At 56.2% G+C, this 17,082-nt stretch overlaps 2 protein-coding genes across 2 annotated transcripts; both read left to right on the top strand.

Moving 5' to 3' along the window:
- Window positions 1–1,685: 1,685 nt before the first annotated feature.
- On the top strand, window positions 1,686–3,068 carry OTOS (otospiralin). The gene is made up of 4 exons (XM_070781500.1): window positions 1,686–1,793; window positions 2,085–2,166; window positions 2,257–2,283; window positions 2,804–3,068. Exons 2-4 carry the CDS (start codon window positions 2,109–2,111, stop codon window positions 2,986–2,988), a joined length of 270 nt encoding a protein of 89 aa, XP_070637601.1. The 5' UTR covers window positions 1,686–1,793; window positions 2,085–2,108; the 3' UTR covers window positions 2,989–3,068.
- Window positions 3,069–8,725: 5,657 nt separating this feature from the next.
- On the top strand, window positions 8,726–13,355 carry COPS9 (COP9 signalosome subunit 9). The gene is made up of 3 exons (XM_070787017.1): window positions 8,726–8,880; window positions 10,725–10,797; window positions 13,086–13,355. The coding sequence occupies exons 1-3, from the start codon at window positions 8,818–8,820 to the stop codon at window positions 13,121–13,123; spliced, it is 174 nt and encodes a 57-aa protein (XP_070643118.1). The 5' UTR covers window positions 8,726–8,817; the 3' UTR covers window positions 13,124–13,355.
- The last annotated feature ends 3,727 nt before the right edge of the window (window positions 13,356–17,082 follow it).

Below are 17,082 nucleotides of genomic sequence, written 5' to 3'. Positions count from 1 at the left end.
TGCGTGCTGGAGAATGTGGGAAATGAAAACAGTGAACTCAGAGCTTAAATTTCTAGCCCAGGAGACAAAGAACCAGGAAACTAACTGTGCAAAGAGTTAACAGGCAGGCCCACCTGTCCCCTCGAGAGAGCCACTGACCTGCTCAGGAGGGACTCCCGTGAGGCTGGCCCTGGGCTGGAGCTCGGGGAGGGTCCTTGGGGAGGAGGAAGGCCTCTCTGCCTCTAAACATCTGTGCAGAGTGAGGCTCCTGCCAGCGGAGCACTTCCTCTGGGGGTCTGGAACCTTCCCCAGGCACAGCTGCCTGTGACCCCCACCCTGACCCCCAGTAAAAGCCCTGGGTGCTGCGTGTCTACTGGGCTCCTGGGAAGACAGCACCTGCTGGCTGGTGGCGGGGGTCGGGAGATGTCCCGTGTGGGGCGGGGCTCTGGAAGCTCACGCCTGGTCCTCGGCCTGTCCCCACCTGCCTCTTCCTCTCACTGATGTTGCTTTGCATCCTTTCTTTGTCCTGAATTTCAGCTGAGTCCTGGGGGTCCCCCCAGCCAATGTGGGGGTGGTCTAGGGACCCTGATACAGTCACAGACTGCCCAGCTGAAGACCCCAGCACAGCTGCCCTAAGAGAACTCCTCTCCTGTAGGCACAACAGAACCCGGGTTTCTAAGAACAAAGCCCAGGGTCCGGTCTGGAGTGTGGCCGCGTGGCAGGAAGGTTGAGCAGACCACCTCTCCTGGTGAAGCTGGGACCGGAACCCCTAAACTCTTCCAGGTCTTCTTTGCCAGAAGACACCCCATTGCAGGGAAGAGGCCAATTCTGACTCCACGGTGGAACTGTTTGACTTGCTTTCCGTCGCTTTTGTTATTAGGATCATACAGAAGGGCCTGCTTCCGAGAATCCTGCTGCTCCACCTGACTAAACCAACGTGCCTTTGCTCAGAACCCGGTCCACCAGTAGACGGCAGGAAGGAAGAAATTGACGCGTCCCCTGCCTGAGGCTTGCCATTCTAGGAGAAGTTTGCAAGGTTAATGGCCTTTTTACTTTGCTTCTCAGTTCCCCCATCTCTGATCTATAAAAGAACCTGGCATCCAGACCCCGAAAAGATGGTTATTTTGAGGGGACAGCCTGCTGTCTTCTTGGTCAGCTGGCTTTCCGAATAAAGTCGTTTTCCTTGTCTCAACACCTCATCTCTCAGCGAGCAGAGCGAGTGTGGCCTTGGTAACAATCCTTCTTCCCTATCTGGGGATCAGTACCCCACACCTGGGGAACTGTGATGTTCACCCCCTAAGTAGCTGTGTTGCCTGGAGACACTTCATCACTGCAGGGAAGCTGGAAGGTGCCAGTCTGGAGACACCCTACCTTCCTGCCGTCTCTGGGCTCAACAGTGACCTGTGGGCAGGGGCTGCTGGTGGCTCCCCAAGGGTCCCGTCCTGCCTGCCTGTCCCTGGGGCAGCCCTGTGATTGCTCTGTTCCTGCAACCTCATCAGACTTAGGCTGTTTCTCTCCTGGTAGAAAGGAAGTGGTTTATTTTGGGAAATGATGTTGAATTCAGTCCTAAACATCTTCATTCTGTGCAAAGACAGCTTTCTCCCATTTGATCTCTGGATCAGACTCCCAGAAGTGGACGGACTCCTGGCCGTCTGCCAGGGTCACAGGCGCCCTCATTCCTCTGGGTGGGATGAAGCCAGAGGTTTGACGGTTCACGGACGTGACGTCTCTTCCTCGGCCCTTTATAAAGAGGAGCCTGAGTGCCTGTGGCAGGAGCCCCTCAGGCTGCAGGGCCGGGCGAGAGCAGCTGCAAGGTAACTACCAGGAGGGCAAACACCCAGGTCCATCCTTAAGTAGTTCAGAGAGATAGGCTGCCCGCTTCTGAATCGTGGGCTTAGCCCCAGAAGGACGAGGCCACTGACATCGAAGTTGCCATGAAAACACTGAGAACTTGTCTTTTTACCGGAGCTGTTTTCCTGGGAGGTGCCCACTTGGGGGTGGCGGGGGGAGGCGGGGATCTGGGGAGGCGGGGGTCTGGGGGTGGCAGGCGGAGGCAGGGGTCTGGGGCCGGGGCGTCTCACCCGTCTGGCTTCCTCCGGCTGCAGGTCGCTGGGGTCGCCCTGGGGAAGATGCCGGCCCGCCTGCCACCTGGGCTGGTGCTCTGCCTCCTGCTGGCGCCTCTGGCAGGTGGGGGCCGCCTGTCGTCCTGTGCTGTCCCGGTGGGCGGTGGGGTCCCGCCCAGGGGCCTCGGGGTGACTGCTCTCCCTTCCCTCGCAGGGGCCAAGCCGGTGCAGGAGGAGGGAGGTACTGTATGGCTCTTGCCTCTGGTCTCGTGGGTGGTGTGGGTTTTGTTTCTGGTCTTGGGTGTCCAGTCCCGGCAGAAGCGGGGGCCGGGTGGCAGTCACGCTCTGCCGCAAGCTGGTGAAGCGGAAGCCCTGGATCAGCTGGAGGTCGAGCCCCACAGGGAGAGGGACTGGAGCCTCTTCCCTGGGGACACACTGGGCAGGGGGACCCCTGCACCCCCAGGACCGGGCCTGCCCACCTCAGACTCCCCATCTTGGGGCAGAGCGTCCAGGCCTGGGGACCAGGGTCTCCTCTGGGCCCCCCTCGGGCGCCCCCACATCCCACCACGGTGTCTCCACCAGCTCAGTGTCTCCAGGACGACAGGGCCAGACCCCCCTCCCCTGGCCCCGGTCCCCTCCTCCGCCCCAAGCCAGGGGCTCAGAGGGGCAGGGCCGACTCAGCCCGCTTCCCGGACGACCAGGCGCTGTGCCCCCGGGCACCGCGGGCTGGCCCAGCCCCTGAGCCGGCTGCCTCCCTCCAGACCCCCACGCCGAGCTGCCGGCCATGCCCTACTGGCCTTTCTCCACGTCTGACTTCTGGAACTACGTGCAGCACTTCCAGGCCCTGGGGGCCTACCCCCAGCTGGAGGACATGGCCCGCACCTTCTTCGCCCACTTCCCCCTGGGGACCACCCTGGGCTTCCATGTCCCCTACAGAGAGGAGTGAGCATCTGGGCCAGGGGCCCCCTGCCCCACAGGAGCTGGGCGGCCTCGTCCTCAATAAACTCCTGACTTGAGTGCACCATACCCGCGGTGGGTCTTGGTTTTCTTTGGAGAAGCGGCTCCGCTCAGCCCTTCTTCCTCTCGCTTGATGAACCAGCCTGGCCCCTCTTGACCGTCAGGGAGCTCAGACAACAGGCTCTGTCCACGGAGCACCAGCTGCGATTCTCCCCCATCCTCTCACTGAACCTAGGAGGGGCCCTGGAATGCAGGTGGGGAAACTGAGGCACACAGACACCAGGCAACTGCCTGGCTTGTAGACAGAACACAGATCCTGTCCAGGCAGGCTTGCCCTAGGGCCCCCACCTTTGGCCACCGAGCTGGGCAGCGAGCAGACTGCAGTGGCCACCCTGGGCTGGAGGCCTTGCCCAGGTACCACCCGTCACGCTGAGCTCACCCTGGGGCAGCTGGTCTTTGAGGATCTCCAGGAGCCTGGGCGCTGGGTCTGCAAGCAGAAGGCCCCCAGAATGTGACCACCAGGGCCGCAGGCTCAGGGACTTGGGGGTGGGGGGAGTGGGCTGCCCATCCTGGGCCCCAAGGAGCAGAAGGCCTCACAGACAGCACGGACAGCATGTCAGGGACTGCCCTCCCACCCTGGGATAGCTGCTCTATGGTGGGGACCCCACCACCCAGGTGCAAGAGCTGCAGGTCACACTTGGTCAGATGGTGAAGAAATTGGTTTCCTGGGCTGCAACCAGCTTTCCTTTTACAGTAAAATAATAGAAAGTGCTTACTATTTAACTTCTATTGTTGTTCAGTTGCTAAGTTGTGTCTGACTCTTTTGTGACTCCATGGACTGCAGCCCTCCAGGGTCCTCTGCCCATGGGATTTCCCAGGCAAGAATACTGGAGTGGGTTGCCATTTCCTTCTCTAGGGGATCTTCCCGACCCAGGGATCAAACCTGAATCTCCTGCAATGGCGGGTGGATTCTTTACCTGGAGCCACCTGGGAAGCTCATTTAACTTTAGACACCAGTTTTTGTGCTAGCATTTAACCACAGAGACTAGCACACGTAATGAGAACTGTGTGAGGTCTTGCGAAACTTGTGTGCTGCACGCTATGTTCGGTGGAAATATGTGATGCAAACAAATGTATCCTTGGGCAGTTTCAAGGCCTGCCCTTTAGCATATGAAGCAGGAAGGTCACTCTGAGAGCTGTCTCCCCGCCTCTGGCACAGACACCAGGCCAGGCGGGGAAGGGCCCTGGAAGGGTGAGGCGGGGAGGTGGCCATGGTGCCCACGTGGCGGCCTTGAGACCACCCACTGGCTCCAGGTGTCCAGCAAGGCTTCTTGCCCTCCCCTCTGCTCCACCTCCTGTGGTCACGGGCAGCTTCCCTTCCCGTCCCCCAGCTTAAATTCTCAAGGGCAAGAGTCTGTTGGTGTAGTCAGTATTTCTCCCTTGAGCTAGTTTGAATTTGGTTTCTGTAAATTAACTGCAGACACACAAAAATCCCTGGCTCCTGTGATAGCCCACCTGTGGCGACTGGGCCTCAGCCAAACACACACCTTCGCCCCTCTGGACAGCAGGCTTCCCTTGGCATTGACCTGTGTGTTAATTCATAAGTGTGTGTGTGTGTGTGTGTGTGTGCGCGCCCATGGTCATTTACATGCCACTTGGAAGTTTGTGCTCCCAGTTACGCTGAGCATTGGAGAGTGAAGGTCCCAGATGCCCCAGTAGGCAGCTCCAAGGACCTCACCCCACGTGCCCCCAAAGGAAGGTCCCAGGGTGCCCTGGCTGGAGCTGTGTCCATACGGCTCTCGGACACACCCACAGCTGCTCAGGACACACGGCTGAATTCCATGTCTTCAAGGCCTAGCTGCCCTTCTCCTGTTCTCAGAAGAAGAAACCCGCATCCTCAAGCCACCCTCGGCAGACACCCTGCCTGCCTGCCCATGGCCCCGGGAGCAGCTCACTCCCCGCTTGGGACTCAGACTTGGCTGTGACCCCGTTCACCTGAGTGCACACAACTTCCTCTCTCCTCTGTGCGCCCCTCCAGTCTCCCTCACAGTCGGAGCCCCCTCTTCCCGCCCCACAGCCCACTTTACCGACAAGCACCACCCGCAGCCACTGTCTTCCCGCCCCTGCCTCGGTCGACGATGGCTGCGGGGCCACACGCCCACGGTGCCGAGCAGGCGGTGCCCATGCTGGCTGAGAAACACGAGTGACCTAAAAGTTCAGAACCGTGTTTTATTTGGCAGACATGTTGCTGTTGTCCCTTGCTAAGTCGTGTCTGACCCTTTGCGACCCCATGGACTGCAGCACACCAGTCTCCCCTGTCCTTCCCTATCTCCCAGAGTTTGCTCAGATTCATGTCCATTAAGTCAGTGATGCCATCCAACCATCTCATCCTCTGCCACCTTGCATCAGGTGGCCAAAGTATTGGAACTTCAGCTTCAGCATCAGTCCTTCCAGTGAATATCCAGGGTCAGTTTCCTTTAGGATAGACTGGTGGGATCTCCTTGATGTTCAAGGGACTCTCAAGAGTCGTCTCCAACACCACAGTTCGAAAGCGGCATTTCTTGTGTGTTCAGCCTTCTTTATGGTCCAACTCTCACATCCATACGTGACTACTGGAAAAAACCATAGCTTTGACTAGATGGACCTTTATAGACAAAGTGATGTCTCTGCTTTTTAATACACCGTCTAGGTTTGTCATAGCTTTCCTTCCAAGGAGGAAGCATCTTTTAATTTCATGGCTCCAGTCATATTCGATAGTGATTTTGTAACTCAACAAAATAAAGTCTGTCACTGCTTCCACTTTTTCCTTGTCTATGTGAACAAATTTCACTTTCCTGCATTGGAGAAGGAAATGGCAACTCCAGTATTCTTGCCTGGAGAATCCCAGGGACAGAGGAGCCTGTTGGGCTGCTGGCTATGGGGTCGCAAAGAGTTGGACACGACTGACGCGACTTAGCAGCAGCAGCATGTGAACCAAGGGCTGGGACTGGGTGCCACGATCTTAGAAGGGCAGACCATACCGAGGCCTTAAGCTGGAGAGACAGCCTCCCAGATCACTTTGACGGGCTGTCCTGAAGAGGTAAGGGAGGAGCCAGAATATATATATTTTGGAGTTTTTGCCAAAAAAGACTAGGTAGTTGGAACATGAGAAAGAGTACTGTTGATTAAAGAAAACTGGACATCTCAAGTTATTGAATTTGGTGCTTCTCTATGTTTGGGAAGATACAAGAATCTGGGCTTACTAAATCCACTGCTCTGAGTGCACCTCAGCTATCCGGGCCAGCATCCTGCCTTTCTTCCTTCTGAATCCCCTCTGGGTGCAGGGTTGGGGGCAGCTGCAGAGGCTGATCGGAGAAGGCAATGGCAACCCACTCCAGTACTCTTGCTTGGAGAATCCCACGGATGGAGGAGCCTGGTAGGCTGCAGTCCATGGGGTCGCTGAGAGTCGGACACGACTGAGCGACTTCACTTTCACTTTTCACTTTCCTGCATTGGAGAAGGAAATGGCAACCCACTCCAGTATTCTTGCCTGGAGAATCCTAGGGACGGGGGAGCCTGTTGGGCTGCCGTCTATGGGGTCGTACAGAGTCGGACACGACTGAAGCAACTTAGTAGCAGCAGCAGAGGCCGATGGCCCGATGGCCTCAGGTCATTTATTTACAATATGACACCGCATTCTTTGTCCACACCTCTGGCCTGGAGCACTCATGAATAGGGCCCTTTGACTCTCAGAGGACGTGGGCTGGAAGTGATCACTGGCAACAGCCTGCAGCCTGCCGTGCCTTGGGGTCCCCCAGTCTGCCCTGTCCTTGCTTCACCTCTGCGGCATCACATGCTGGTTCCCCTCTCTGTAAACATTAGCTTCCCTGTGCCCAGCTCTCCTGGAGACCTAGCCCCTCCACGGGAATGGGGGCTCCGCACTTTGAAACCACTCAGGAGGGGAGCCTGTTGGTGCCACGGACCCCAGCGTCCCTGGTCTGACTTTCACTCAGGCACTTGAGGTGACTCGTGTCGCAATGATACTGGGGGCTCACCCACACGTCCAGTCACTTCTCCCTTCTCCCTGGTCCACCCACGCCCGACCCAGGCAACAGTCCCAGCTCAATCCCTGTTCAATTCCTATCTCCCTGCAGCCACCCTCCCCTCCCCAACCCCTACTTCTCCCACAGCCCAGCCCCCTAAGCCCACCCACTTCTAAACCTGTCACTCAAATATCTCTGATTCTCCTTCTATACCCTCTTCCCCCTCCCTCTTGCCCTCCCTTCTCATTCACATTCTTTTTAAAAAAACTTATGACAAAATAAAGATAATGTAAGATTTATTATCTTAGCTATTTTTGAAAGGCATTAAGTGCATTCACAGTTATGCAACAATCCTCACCCTCCACCTCCAGACTAGCTCCTCGTCCCAAACTGAAACTCTGTCCCCAATAAAAACTAACTCCTCTTCCCCAGCCCTGTCCTATTTTCTGTCTCTATTAATTTGATTACTCTACAAACCTTATATAAGTGGAAGCATATATTTGCTTCTTGGTGATTTCACTGAACATGGTGTCCTCAGGTTTCTCTCGCATTGCAGAAGCAGTCAGAATTTCCTTCCTTTTAAAGGCTGAATAATACTGCATTGCATGGATGCGCCACATTTTGCTCAACCATTCAAATGTTGATTCATACCTATTTGAGTTGCTTGCACATTTCAGCCATATTGAAGAACCACGTTTTAACCATCGTGATGAATGTTGCTGTGAACACGGATGTACAAATACTATCTCTTCGAGACCCTGCCTTCAGTTCTTCTGATTATATGCCCAGAAGTGGAATTGCTGGACCATATGGCAAATCTGGCTTCCCAAGTGGTGCTAGCGGTCAAGAACCCACCTGCCAACACCAGAGACCTAAGGGATTTGGGTTCGATCCCTGGGTTGGGAAGATCCTGGAGGAGGGCATGGCAACCTACTCCAGAATTTTTGCCTGGAGAATCCCGTGGACTGAGGAGCCTGGGGGCTAATGCTTGGAAAATCTGTTTAATCCTTGAGGAACCTCCATACTGTTTTCAAGAACAGCTGCACCATTTTACATCCCAACCAGCACTGCACAAGGGTTCCTATTTCCCCACATACTCCCAACACTTGTTATTTTCTGGGGTGCTGATAGTAGCCATCTCGATGGGTGTGAGGTGGTATCTCGTTATGGTTTGGTTTGCATTTTGCTGATGAACAGTGATGCTGAGCATCTTTTCATGGGTTTATTGGTCATTTATAAACCTGCTTAGGAGAAATGTTTATTTGAGACCTTTGCTGACTTTTTAATGAGCGGCTTTGTTTTTTGTTGTTGCATTTTAGGAGGTCTCTGTACATTCTGGATATTAACCTTTTATCAGATACACAGTTTGCAAATATTTTCTCCATTCTCTGGTTGCCCTTCACTCTGCTCACCACTCGCATTCTTTAATGGGTAATTTCTTGGGCACCTATCTGTGCCAGCCCATTAGGGCCAAACTGACTGTGGTGGCAGGCCACCGTGAAGTCATCAAGCAACTTCTCTTACGTGCTGACAGGCAGCCAAGACCCTGTCCACCCCAGGCCAGACCAGGACTCTCCTCCCCGCAACCGGCCCTAATCAAGACGAACGTAGGAGGGGACCATAGAGTTGAAGGTCCTCCGGAGTCTAGACTCGCCAAATGGTGTTGGTGGTGATGGGGAGGGGGAACCATAGAGTCGGCCGCCCTCCAGCGTCTAGATTGCCACGACGGGGCACGCACCGGAAGAGGCAGTCAGCGGGCCGGAAGTGAGCCAGGGACGCTGGGACTGTGTGAGGAGATGAAGCCGGCGGTGGACGAGATGTTTCCCGAGGGCGCCGGGCCGTATGTGGACCTGGACGAGGTGAGGCGGGCCGCGCCGGGCCGGGCCGGAGCGGCTCCACGTCCAGCTCTCGGGCGCGCTTCGGGTCCGGGCCGAGAGAAGGCAGCGGCCTGCAGGGCCCCGCGCTCGCCCTCCCTGCGGTGCCTGCCTTAGCGCTGGGCCCCTGGGAAGCCTGTGGAAGGCGGCCGGTGCTGAGGCGAGCGTCGGTGCCCGCCGCCTGGAGGGCACCCCTGGGTGTGAGCCCCGCTCTGGAGGGCGTGCTGCCGGGCGGCGGGGGCGAGCCCCCGTCTGGGAGGCGGGGAGGCGAGGGCCCGGCTGACGGCGGGGCTCGGGAGGGAAGCGGACACCCGCCGGGGAGCGGGGAGAGGGCCGTTTGTGGGGGCCGTGCGCAGCGCCGTGCCCGGTCCTCCCCTGCTCCAGTGGGTTACAGGGGGCTCCTGTGGTGCTGGTGTTCCGTGGTCTCCAAGTGTCAGGCCAGCTCCCCAGGGTCAGGGCCTCCGTTTCTCTTTCTTACAGCCCGGGGCGGGGGGGACAGCCCCAGCCTGCGTGCTCCTGGAGATAGCTACGGAGAGAGTCATTGCCAGCCCCAGTGTATGGGGAGGTTGGCGGTGCAGGTTGTTAGAAGCCCTCCCACGGCTTAGGGGGGTGGGCCAGCAAAGCCTTAGGAGTGCAGCTGACTGCAGCCAGATGCCGGAGGCCGTGCTGGGTGGCATGGGGACGGGGGAGGGCGTCTAAGGGAAGGCACGGTCATACGGTTTAACGTGCGGGCCAGACCTTTAGGTGCCTAAGGGAGAGCGGGGGATGAAGCCGGGAGGTGGGGGGAGATGGGGGCGCGGGCAGAGGGCACCAGATCTTGAATTGCTCCCCGCTGTCCTGGGATGGGTGGGCTCTCCATACCCAACTCCAGGAGGCTGTCGCCCTTCCGCTAACCCTGCTTCTCAGCTCTCACTCCAGGCGCTGCCTTAGGCAGGTGTGGGGTCCCTGGAAGGCTCTACTGTGGGGGTGGTGGGCTCCGCAGATGGGCAGAGAGTGGGGTGGTGTGAACCGAGGAACAGGAAGCCAGAAGAGGGTGTGAATAAAGGCCAGGCCTCCAGGGGCCAAGTCCACACCGCTGTCACTGCAGGGCTTCCAGTGGTGTGCAGGGTGGGGGGTGGGGCTAGCTAACTGAGGAGAGAAGGGAGGCCTCTGAGAACCCTGGTTGCTGAGAGCAGCCGCCCGCAGCTCTATGGGGAACTCAGGAGGTGCTCAGCTGTCTGAGCCGGAAGAGGTGGACAGACAGCCTGGGGGGTGCTGGGAGTCAGGGTGCAGAGGGACCAGGGTGCCGCCCCCAGAGGCCTCTGCTGTCGTGTCCCCACGTGACCTGAGAGGCTCAGAATCCTCATGACACCGCCCAGCTTTGGTACTGACATTGTTTTACTGCCCACGCTGAGGGGTGGCCGGTGATAGAACCCCCACCAGAAGAACCCCAGGTCAGCAGGTCAGTTTCTCAGGGGAAACGGCTTAATTCTCAGAAGAAGCAGGGGGCATGGAGAGCAGAGGGATCGGTGGGCTCAGTGGGGCCTCTGTGGCCAGGCCAGTGGGGACAGGAGCCCCCTCCCGTGGTGTGTGCAGGAGAGCTGCCGTCCAGGCAGGATTCTCTGTAAAAGGCATGGAGGAGCCTAGGACCCCAAGACCTGAGGGGACCTTCCCGTCATTCCTCCAAATGCTGCCTGCCTCCCCCCTGCTCCAGCCATTTCCTTCCCTGGACTGAATTTGGTCCCTGACCTGGACACTTTCTGCCCAGAAGTGGTATGGAGCCCGTAAGGCACTTATCCTTCATTCTCTCTGAACACCCCGCTGACATAACCTTTCCTTCCCCCAACCAGGCAGGAGGCAGCACTGGGCTCCTGATGGACTTGGCAGCCAATGAAAAGGCAGTTCACGCAGACTTTTTTAATGGTAAGGATGCCGGCATTGGCTTGCCTATTTCAGCCGATGTTTCTTTTGCAGGTTATGGGGTGGAGCAGCTTCACGAGATGAGTGACGTGGGTTGTGGCCAGGTCCTCTGTCGTTCTTGGACTGCGGTGCAGCTGTGGGAAATGGGCTCCCCTGTTTTTCAGGAGGGAGAGGAGCTCCTGTCCCGCGTGGAATCTGAGCCCGAGACTGTGGCAGCGTCCGCCCGCCGGGCTCTCTCCGCGCTCCTGACGGCTGTGCTCTGGGCTCCTCCATTCGCCCGGGTGCTCATCCCCAATGCCTGTGCGGAGCAACAGTGCCCTCTTGCTCCCCCTGTGTCTCTTCTCTGAGACCAGCAGCTGTTCGTGTTCGAGTTCGGTGCTAGTTTGAGGAACATGGGTGGAGTTTTACGAAATAACAGTGAAAAACGAACTTTATAGGAAGTCTTCATCCACGTTTGAGGGGGTATTTTCTTGTTCCCTTCCGATTTCTTAGGGCATTGTTCCTACAGATTTATTAATCCTTACCGAGGGTTAAATCGTAAGTAGAAACACAAGACCGCTCTCTCAGGAGAGTTCAGTGGTGTTTTCTCTCTCATCACTTTCTTTCATGCAGGGTGCCTGTGACTACAAAGAACTTTGGTCACTGGTCCGTGGCAGCTAGGATTTTATCTTGCCCTGTTGGTTTTTGCTGGCCCCAGACCCCTCTCAAACCTGAGCCCATTTTCTCTGTTCTGTTCAGGCCCCCGTTGGCTGAACAGAAAAGCCAGGCTGTGTTATGAGGACAGGAGGTGACATTTGGGCCCCTGGAACTGAGTAGCATTTAAGTTCTTTAGGGGAGTGGGTGTGGGGGCACGGGGTGCAGAGGTCTGAGTGTTCTCCAGAGTCACTCGTGAGCCTCACCCGGGCAGGAGTGTGTGCTCGCCAACCCGGCACGACCCAACCCCACTCCTCCTCTGCCAGCCTGGGGGCTTAGAGGCAGTTGGCTGTATCTAGGGTTCACGTTCACGGATTTTGGACAGCAGCTCTTTAGTTCTGACAGAAGCTCTGTGGGAGGGACCCAGGCCGCCTTGCCCGATGAGCACAGGAGCGGATGAGGGCCTTTCTCCCCCAGAGGCCGATTCCTCGGAAAAGGGAAGGAGCTCGAGCTTGGCTCGGGCATGCTGCCTGGCAGGTTGTGACGGCCCAGCATGTGGGAGGCGTTTCCCTGCCAGGAAGCCCAGTGGCCTGTGGAGGGGCTTGTCCTGAGCCCTTTTTACTCACCGAACAGACGGCTTTGATGGTCTCTTGTCCCCGAGGCAGTGGGTTCTAGCCCTGAACCGGGCCTGCTGTCCTCACTCGTGTCTTACAAAACAGGAGCGCCTTCGAGAAGGGGCGGGCTGAGACAGCTCCGCGATGGGAGCCTGATGGGTGGCACGGTGCCTCCAGGGGCGCCTCCAGGCCGGGTCTCAGGAGGCGGCACCTGCAGGGGGTGGGGGTGCCTGGCGCCGCCGTCCCGGAAAGCAGCCGCGTGGGGCCTGGTGGCCCTCTCGCTGGTCCGTTACTCTGCACATCCTCAGTGCATGGTGCGCGTGAGTGGGATGGTAGTGCTTTTTCCCTCGTTGTGAGAGTAACACCCGTGGTGGAAGTTTAGAGAATTTACACAGAAGTACACAGAAGGGCAAAAGAACCCTGAACGAGGTTTTACCCCTGGCGGATGCAGTGCACCCTGATTTTGCGGCGTTTCTTCCAGTGGGAATGGGCTCGGGTTGTGATTTTCAAGCTAACTATAGGTCCAACCCTTTTAACGGGAGTCTCACGGGCTCTGAGTTCTCACAGCGCTCCGTCCCTCCACCACCTTCCTCCTGCCGCCCACCTCCCCGCCCCGCACCCCGCTCCCCACCCCGGCCCCAGCATTTCCACTCTCAGGCTGCGAGCCTCCGGGGCTTCCGCCAGCCGCCCCTTCACCTCCACGCAGCGTCAACATGAGTGGGGCCTGGCCGTGCTCACAGGTGCGGGCTCTGCCCTGCACAGTCCTGGCTGTGAGGGTCGCCCACAGAGTCCAGAGCACACCGCGTGTTTTCTCGAGGTTGTCGTCTGAATGGAAACAAAACTAAAGGTGCCCGCTGGACCGCTGTCCTCTTGGGCTGCGTCAGCCCTGGTTGGGTAAAGTTGGGAACCCGTCACGGGAAAGTCACTTATCAGATTGTCTTCTGTTTTCTCTCTGGTTTTGAACGACCGCATAACCCCTTTATGTTATGTTCTCTGTTATTGACCTTGTGTGACCATCAATTTGTGGTTTTGTTCATTTTGTAGATTTTGAAGATCTCTTTGACGATGATGATATCCAGTGAGGTGTGTCCAGCGGTGCGTCTGGCTGAGCTTCGCCATGTGGTGGTGTGGTGGGGCTCCTTAAAGGACAGTTTCATGTGGTTCCAGAGAACTTGTGGGAATTGCTAGAATTTAGGAGATGGTTAGCCAAGAAAGAGAAGAAGGTTTTAACCATCTGGAGGAGGCCTGTTAAACTCTGAATGTGGCCAGCTTTTGTCCTTAACTTCAGTTAAAATAAAGTGATGTTATTACTTACAGGGTAACTTTGATTCTTGCATTTTGAGTGAATGTTACAATCCCTGGACATCTGCGTATGTATGCCCCTGTGTGTGTTCCTTGCTAAGAGAAGCAGATCTCCTCCTAGAAACACACCCTGTGCTTTTTGCGTTATGACCTTGAGTGATTCTGACAGCTCACAGTTGCTGAGGTGGTGCTTGTGTGAGACCCTGTGAGACCCTGCTCCTGCCCCGTGGGCTCCCCCGGTGGGCCTCGTGTTCGGCTCTGACATCAGAGCAGCTGCTGCCCCCAGACCCGAGGCTTGAGGAAACAGGCAGCTTGGTGATGACTGAAGGAGACGCCTCCCACCTGAGAAATGTGTGCCTCAGTCCATTTCAGAGGAGAGCCTGGTGTCTCTGGGGGCAGTTTCTTACTGGTCCATCTCAGCAGCTGATAATGGCTGTGAACACTCGGATCTCACATCAGTCTTGAGGAATGTGTCTTTGATCAGGAACAACCCAGGGCACACGACTTGGTGGTTCCCATAGCTCCGAGCAGAGCAGAGCCGCTTAGTGGATGAGTCAGGCTGTCCCCTCTCACTGTGAGAACCACCAAATGGAGCAGCCTGACGGCCTGGCTGTGAAAGAGCCGTGTTTACTGAGAATCATCATCTCGTGAGTGCCGAGTGGGTTTCTGCTCTTTGCATGCCCCTCCTGGTGGAGCTCGGCTCCCGGCAGGGAGGACAAGTTGTCCAGGGCAGCTCAAGGGGCCAACATGAGAGCAGCATCCCAGTAAAGGCCAGGTTAGGAGGGCCTGGGGACCCCATCATGGGAGGCCCTGCCCTGGGACCCCAGGCTGCTTCCACATTAGACTCTAACGGCAGGGCTTCCAGCAGGAGCTGCACGGCCTGACTCCAGAGAGAGGTATCTCGGGGTCTGTTTTTGAGGTCACATACTGGGCAGTCCGCTTTACTCAGTGGGCTCCTTGGAGCAGGCCCGGAGGGCTCTGTGGGGAAGGACGGGGCATTTGGCCATCAGCAGTGGCCGCGGTTTGGTCTGTGAGCTGTGAGGGCTGCACCCATTCAGGCCTCAGGATTGGGAAGGCCCTTTCGGACAAGGGGAGGTGCTGGGAGGAGGATCCCCGCTCGTGGCCATGGCGAGGACTTGGAGGGTATTGTCTGCTAAGGTGGGGTGTCTGGATCCTTGTTGAATTGCAGGTTCTTGGAAGTGAGAGCTCCTAATGCAGGGAGCCTGTCAAAACCACGTGAACAAGCATGTGGGTTATTGGGGTTGAGCTCTGGGGAACTTGGGTTTGGGGAAGAAGTTGGAGAAAGAGCTGTTTTAATGCTCTGAACTGTGAAGACTAGTGGAGGCCTTTGGAAGAACCATCTGCTCTCCCTGCCCTTACAGTTCTCGGTCTTCCTGGGTAGAGGGAAAACATTTGTCCCTCAGCCTCTGCCCTGGCCGCTTGTTTGAATGGAAAGGGGCTTACGTGCTCTTTATCAGGGCTCAGGAGACTGCCGGGAGAGGAGGCTGGCCTCCACACATGCGAGCAGCTGGGTTAGGGACACTTCCAAAGCAAATCACACTGTCAGGAAGCAGCATTACTGACTTCAGGAAATTGAGGGCTGTGAGTTCTGCTTGATGTCAAGATGAGAAAAAGGTGCTGAAATGAAGAGCCCTTTTGTCCTTCGAGAGGCCAGAGGCCAGGGCTCCTCCCCCGGAGCTCCTGTCCTGTGGAAACGTGGTCTTCTTGTCGCACACGTGACTTGGCCCCAGGTCACCCAGCGCTTGGGGGGCAGAGGGGTGCCAGCCCTTGGTCAAGGGCTGCATTCTCTCACCGAGACCAAAAACAAAGCCAGGAGACACTCAGCATATTAAGAAGGAAGACAGGAAGCCTGGGTCCCAAAGGGCTGGACTGTTAACATTTGCTGACGCAGAGAATGTTTATAGACTGGTACCAAGGAGGCACGCACTGGAGATTGATGGGCACCGAGACGCCAGTTTGCAGAAGAACCAACTCAGACGGCCAGGGAGCACTTAGAGGTGCTCAGGGTCACAGGAAGTCGGCGAAATGTCCGCTGAGGCAGCAGCATGCCACTTTCCTTGCTGGAGGGCAGAGGCTTTGTGATGAGGGGTGCCATGCCGGCGGGGGTTGGGTGGGACTAGGGGAACCGTGGTCTCTTTGGAAGAGATGCAGTGACGGTGATGAAGACTGGAGAGACCCAGCAGAACCCAGACACGATGTTGATTCTAGTATTTTTCCTCTGGGAAACAATATCGAGACTGAATGATCACGATGAGGAAGTGATGGTGCAGGCACGCCTCGGGGAGCCCTGCGTCCCCTACAGAGTGGCCTTGGGCCTGGGGGGCATTACATGGGCCCCTGTGGGTGGGGAAGCTGAGAGGCAGGAGAGGGGCTGTTACCTGGCATGTTTATACCTGTTCATCTGACGTACAGACTATTTTTTGGGGCTCCAAAATCACTGCAGATGGTGACTGCAGCCATGAAATTAAAAGATGCTTACTCCTTGGCAGGAAACTTATGACCAACCTAGACAGCATATTCAATAACCTCAGATATGCAGATGATACCACCCTTATGGCAGAAAGTGAAGAAGAACTAAAAAGCCTCTTGATGAAAGTGAAAGAGGAGAGTGAAAAAGTTGACTTAAAGCTCAACATTCAGAAAACAAAGATCATGGCATCTGGTCCCATCACTTCATGGGAAATAGATGGGGAAACAGTGGAAACAGTGTCAGACTTTATTTTTTTGGGCTCCAAAATCACTGCAGATGGTGACTGCGGCCATGAAATTAAAAGATGCTTACTCCTTGGAAGGAAAGTTATGACCAATCTAGATAGCATATTCAAAAGCAGAGACATTACTTTGCCATTAAAGGTCCATCTAGTCAAGGCTATGGTTTTTCCAGTGGTCATGTATGGATGTGAGAATTGGACTGTGAAGAAAGCTGAGCACCGAAGAATTGATGCTTTTGAACTGTGGTGTTGGAGAAGACTCTTGAGAGTCCCTTGGACTGCAAGGAGATCCAATCAGTCCATTCTGAAGGAGATCAGCCCTGGGATTTCTTTGGAAGGAATGATGCTAAAGCTGAAACTCCAGTACTTTGGCCACCTCATGCGAAGAGTTGACTCATTGGAAAAGACTCTGATGCTGGGAGGGATTGGGGGCAGGAGGAGAAGGGGACGACAGAGGATGAGATGGCTGGATGGCATCACTGACTCGATGGATGTGAGTCTGAGTGAACTCTGGGAGTTGGTGATGGACAGGGAGGCTTGGCGTGCTGATTCATGGGATCGCAAAGAGTCGGACACGACTGAGCAACTGAACTGAGCTGATGCATGTGTGCAGGGGTCCCTGTGGCTCAGACGGTAAAGAATCTGCCTGTAGTGCAGGAGACCAGGGTTCAATCCCAGGGTTGGGAAGATCCCCTGGAGAAGGGAACAGCTACCCACTCCAGTGTTCTTGTCTGGAGAATCCCATGGACAGAGGCTACAGTCCATGGTGTCACAAAGACATCACTGAGCAACTAACACTTCCATGGATGTGTGCAGGGGCTTCCCTGATGGCTCAGTGGTAAAGAATCCACCTGCCAATTCAAGAGACATGGGTTTGAAAGATCCCCTGGAGAAGGAAATGGCAGCCCACTCCAGTATTCTTGCCTGGGAAATCCCATGGACAGAGGAGCCTGGAGGGCAGTAGTCCATGGGGTCAGAAAAGAATCAGAGACAGCCTAGTGACTAAA

Source organism: Bos indicus, chromosome 3 (genome assembly GCF_029378745.1).
Source record: "Bos indicus isolate NIAB-ARS_2022 breed Sahiwal x Tharparkar chromosome 3, NIAB-ARS_B.indTharparkar_mat_pri_1.0, whole genome shotgun sequence".
NCBI classification, from domain to species: domain Eukaryota; kingdom Metazoa; phylum Chordata; class Mammalia; order Artiodactyla; family Bovidae; genus Bos; species Bos indicus.
Note: the sequence above shows the minus strand (reverse complement) of the source record. Positions and strands in the feature narration are given on the sequence as shown.

Bases quoted from the DNA above. Each gene is read 5' to 3' on its own strand.
- OTOS (XM_070781500.1), top strand. From the start codon at position 2,109: ATGCCGGCCCGCCTGCCACCTGGGCTGGTGCTCTGCCTCCTGCTGGCG. The intron at 2,167-2,256 runs GTGGGGGCCGCC...CTTCCCTCGCAG, and splicing joins CCTGCTGGCGCCTCTGGCAG to GGGCCAAGCCGGTGCAGGAG. The intron at 2,284-2,803 runs GTACTGTATGGC...GCCTCCCTCCAG, and splicing joins GCCGGTGCAGGAGGAGGGAG to ACCCCCACGCCGAGCTGCCG.
- COPS9 (XM_070787017.1), top strand. From the start codon at position 8,818: ATGAAGCCGGCGGTGGACGAGATGTTTCCCGAGGGCGCCGGGCCGTAT. The intron at 8,881-10,724 runs GTGAGGCGGGCC...TCCCCCAACCAG, and splicing joins CGTATGTGGACCTGGACGAG to GCAGGAGGCAGCACTGGGCT. The intron at 10,798-13,085 runs GTAAGGATGCCG...TTCATTTTGTAG, and splicing joins TCACGCAGACTTTTTTAATG to ATTTTGAAGATCTCTTTGAC.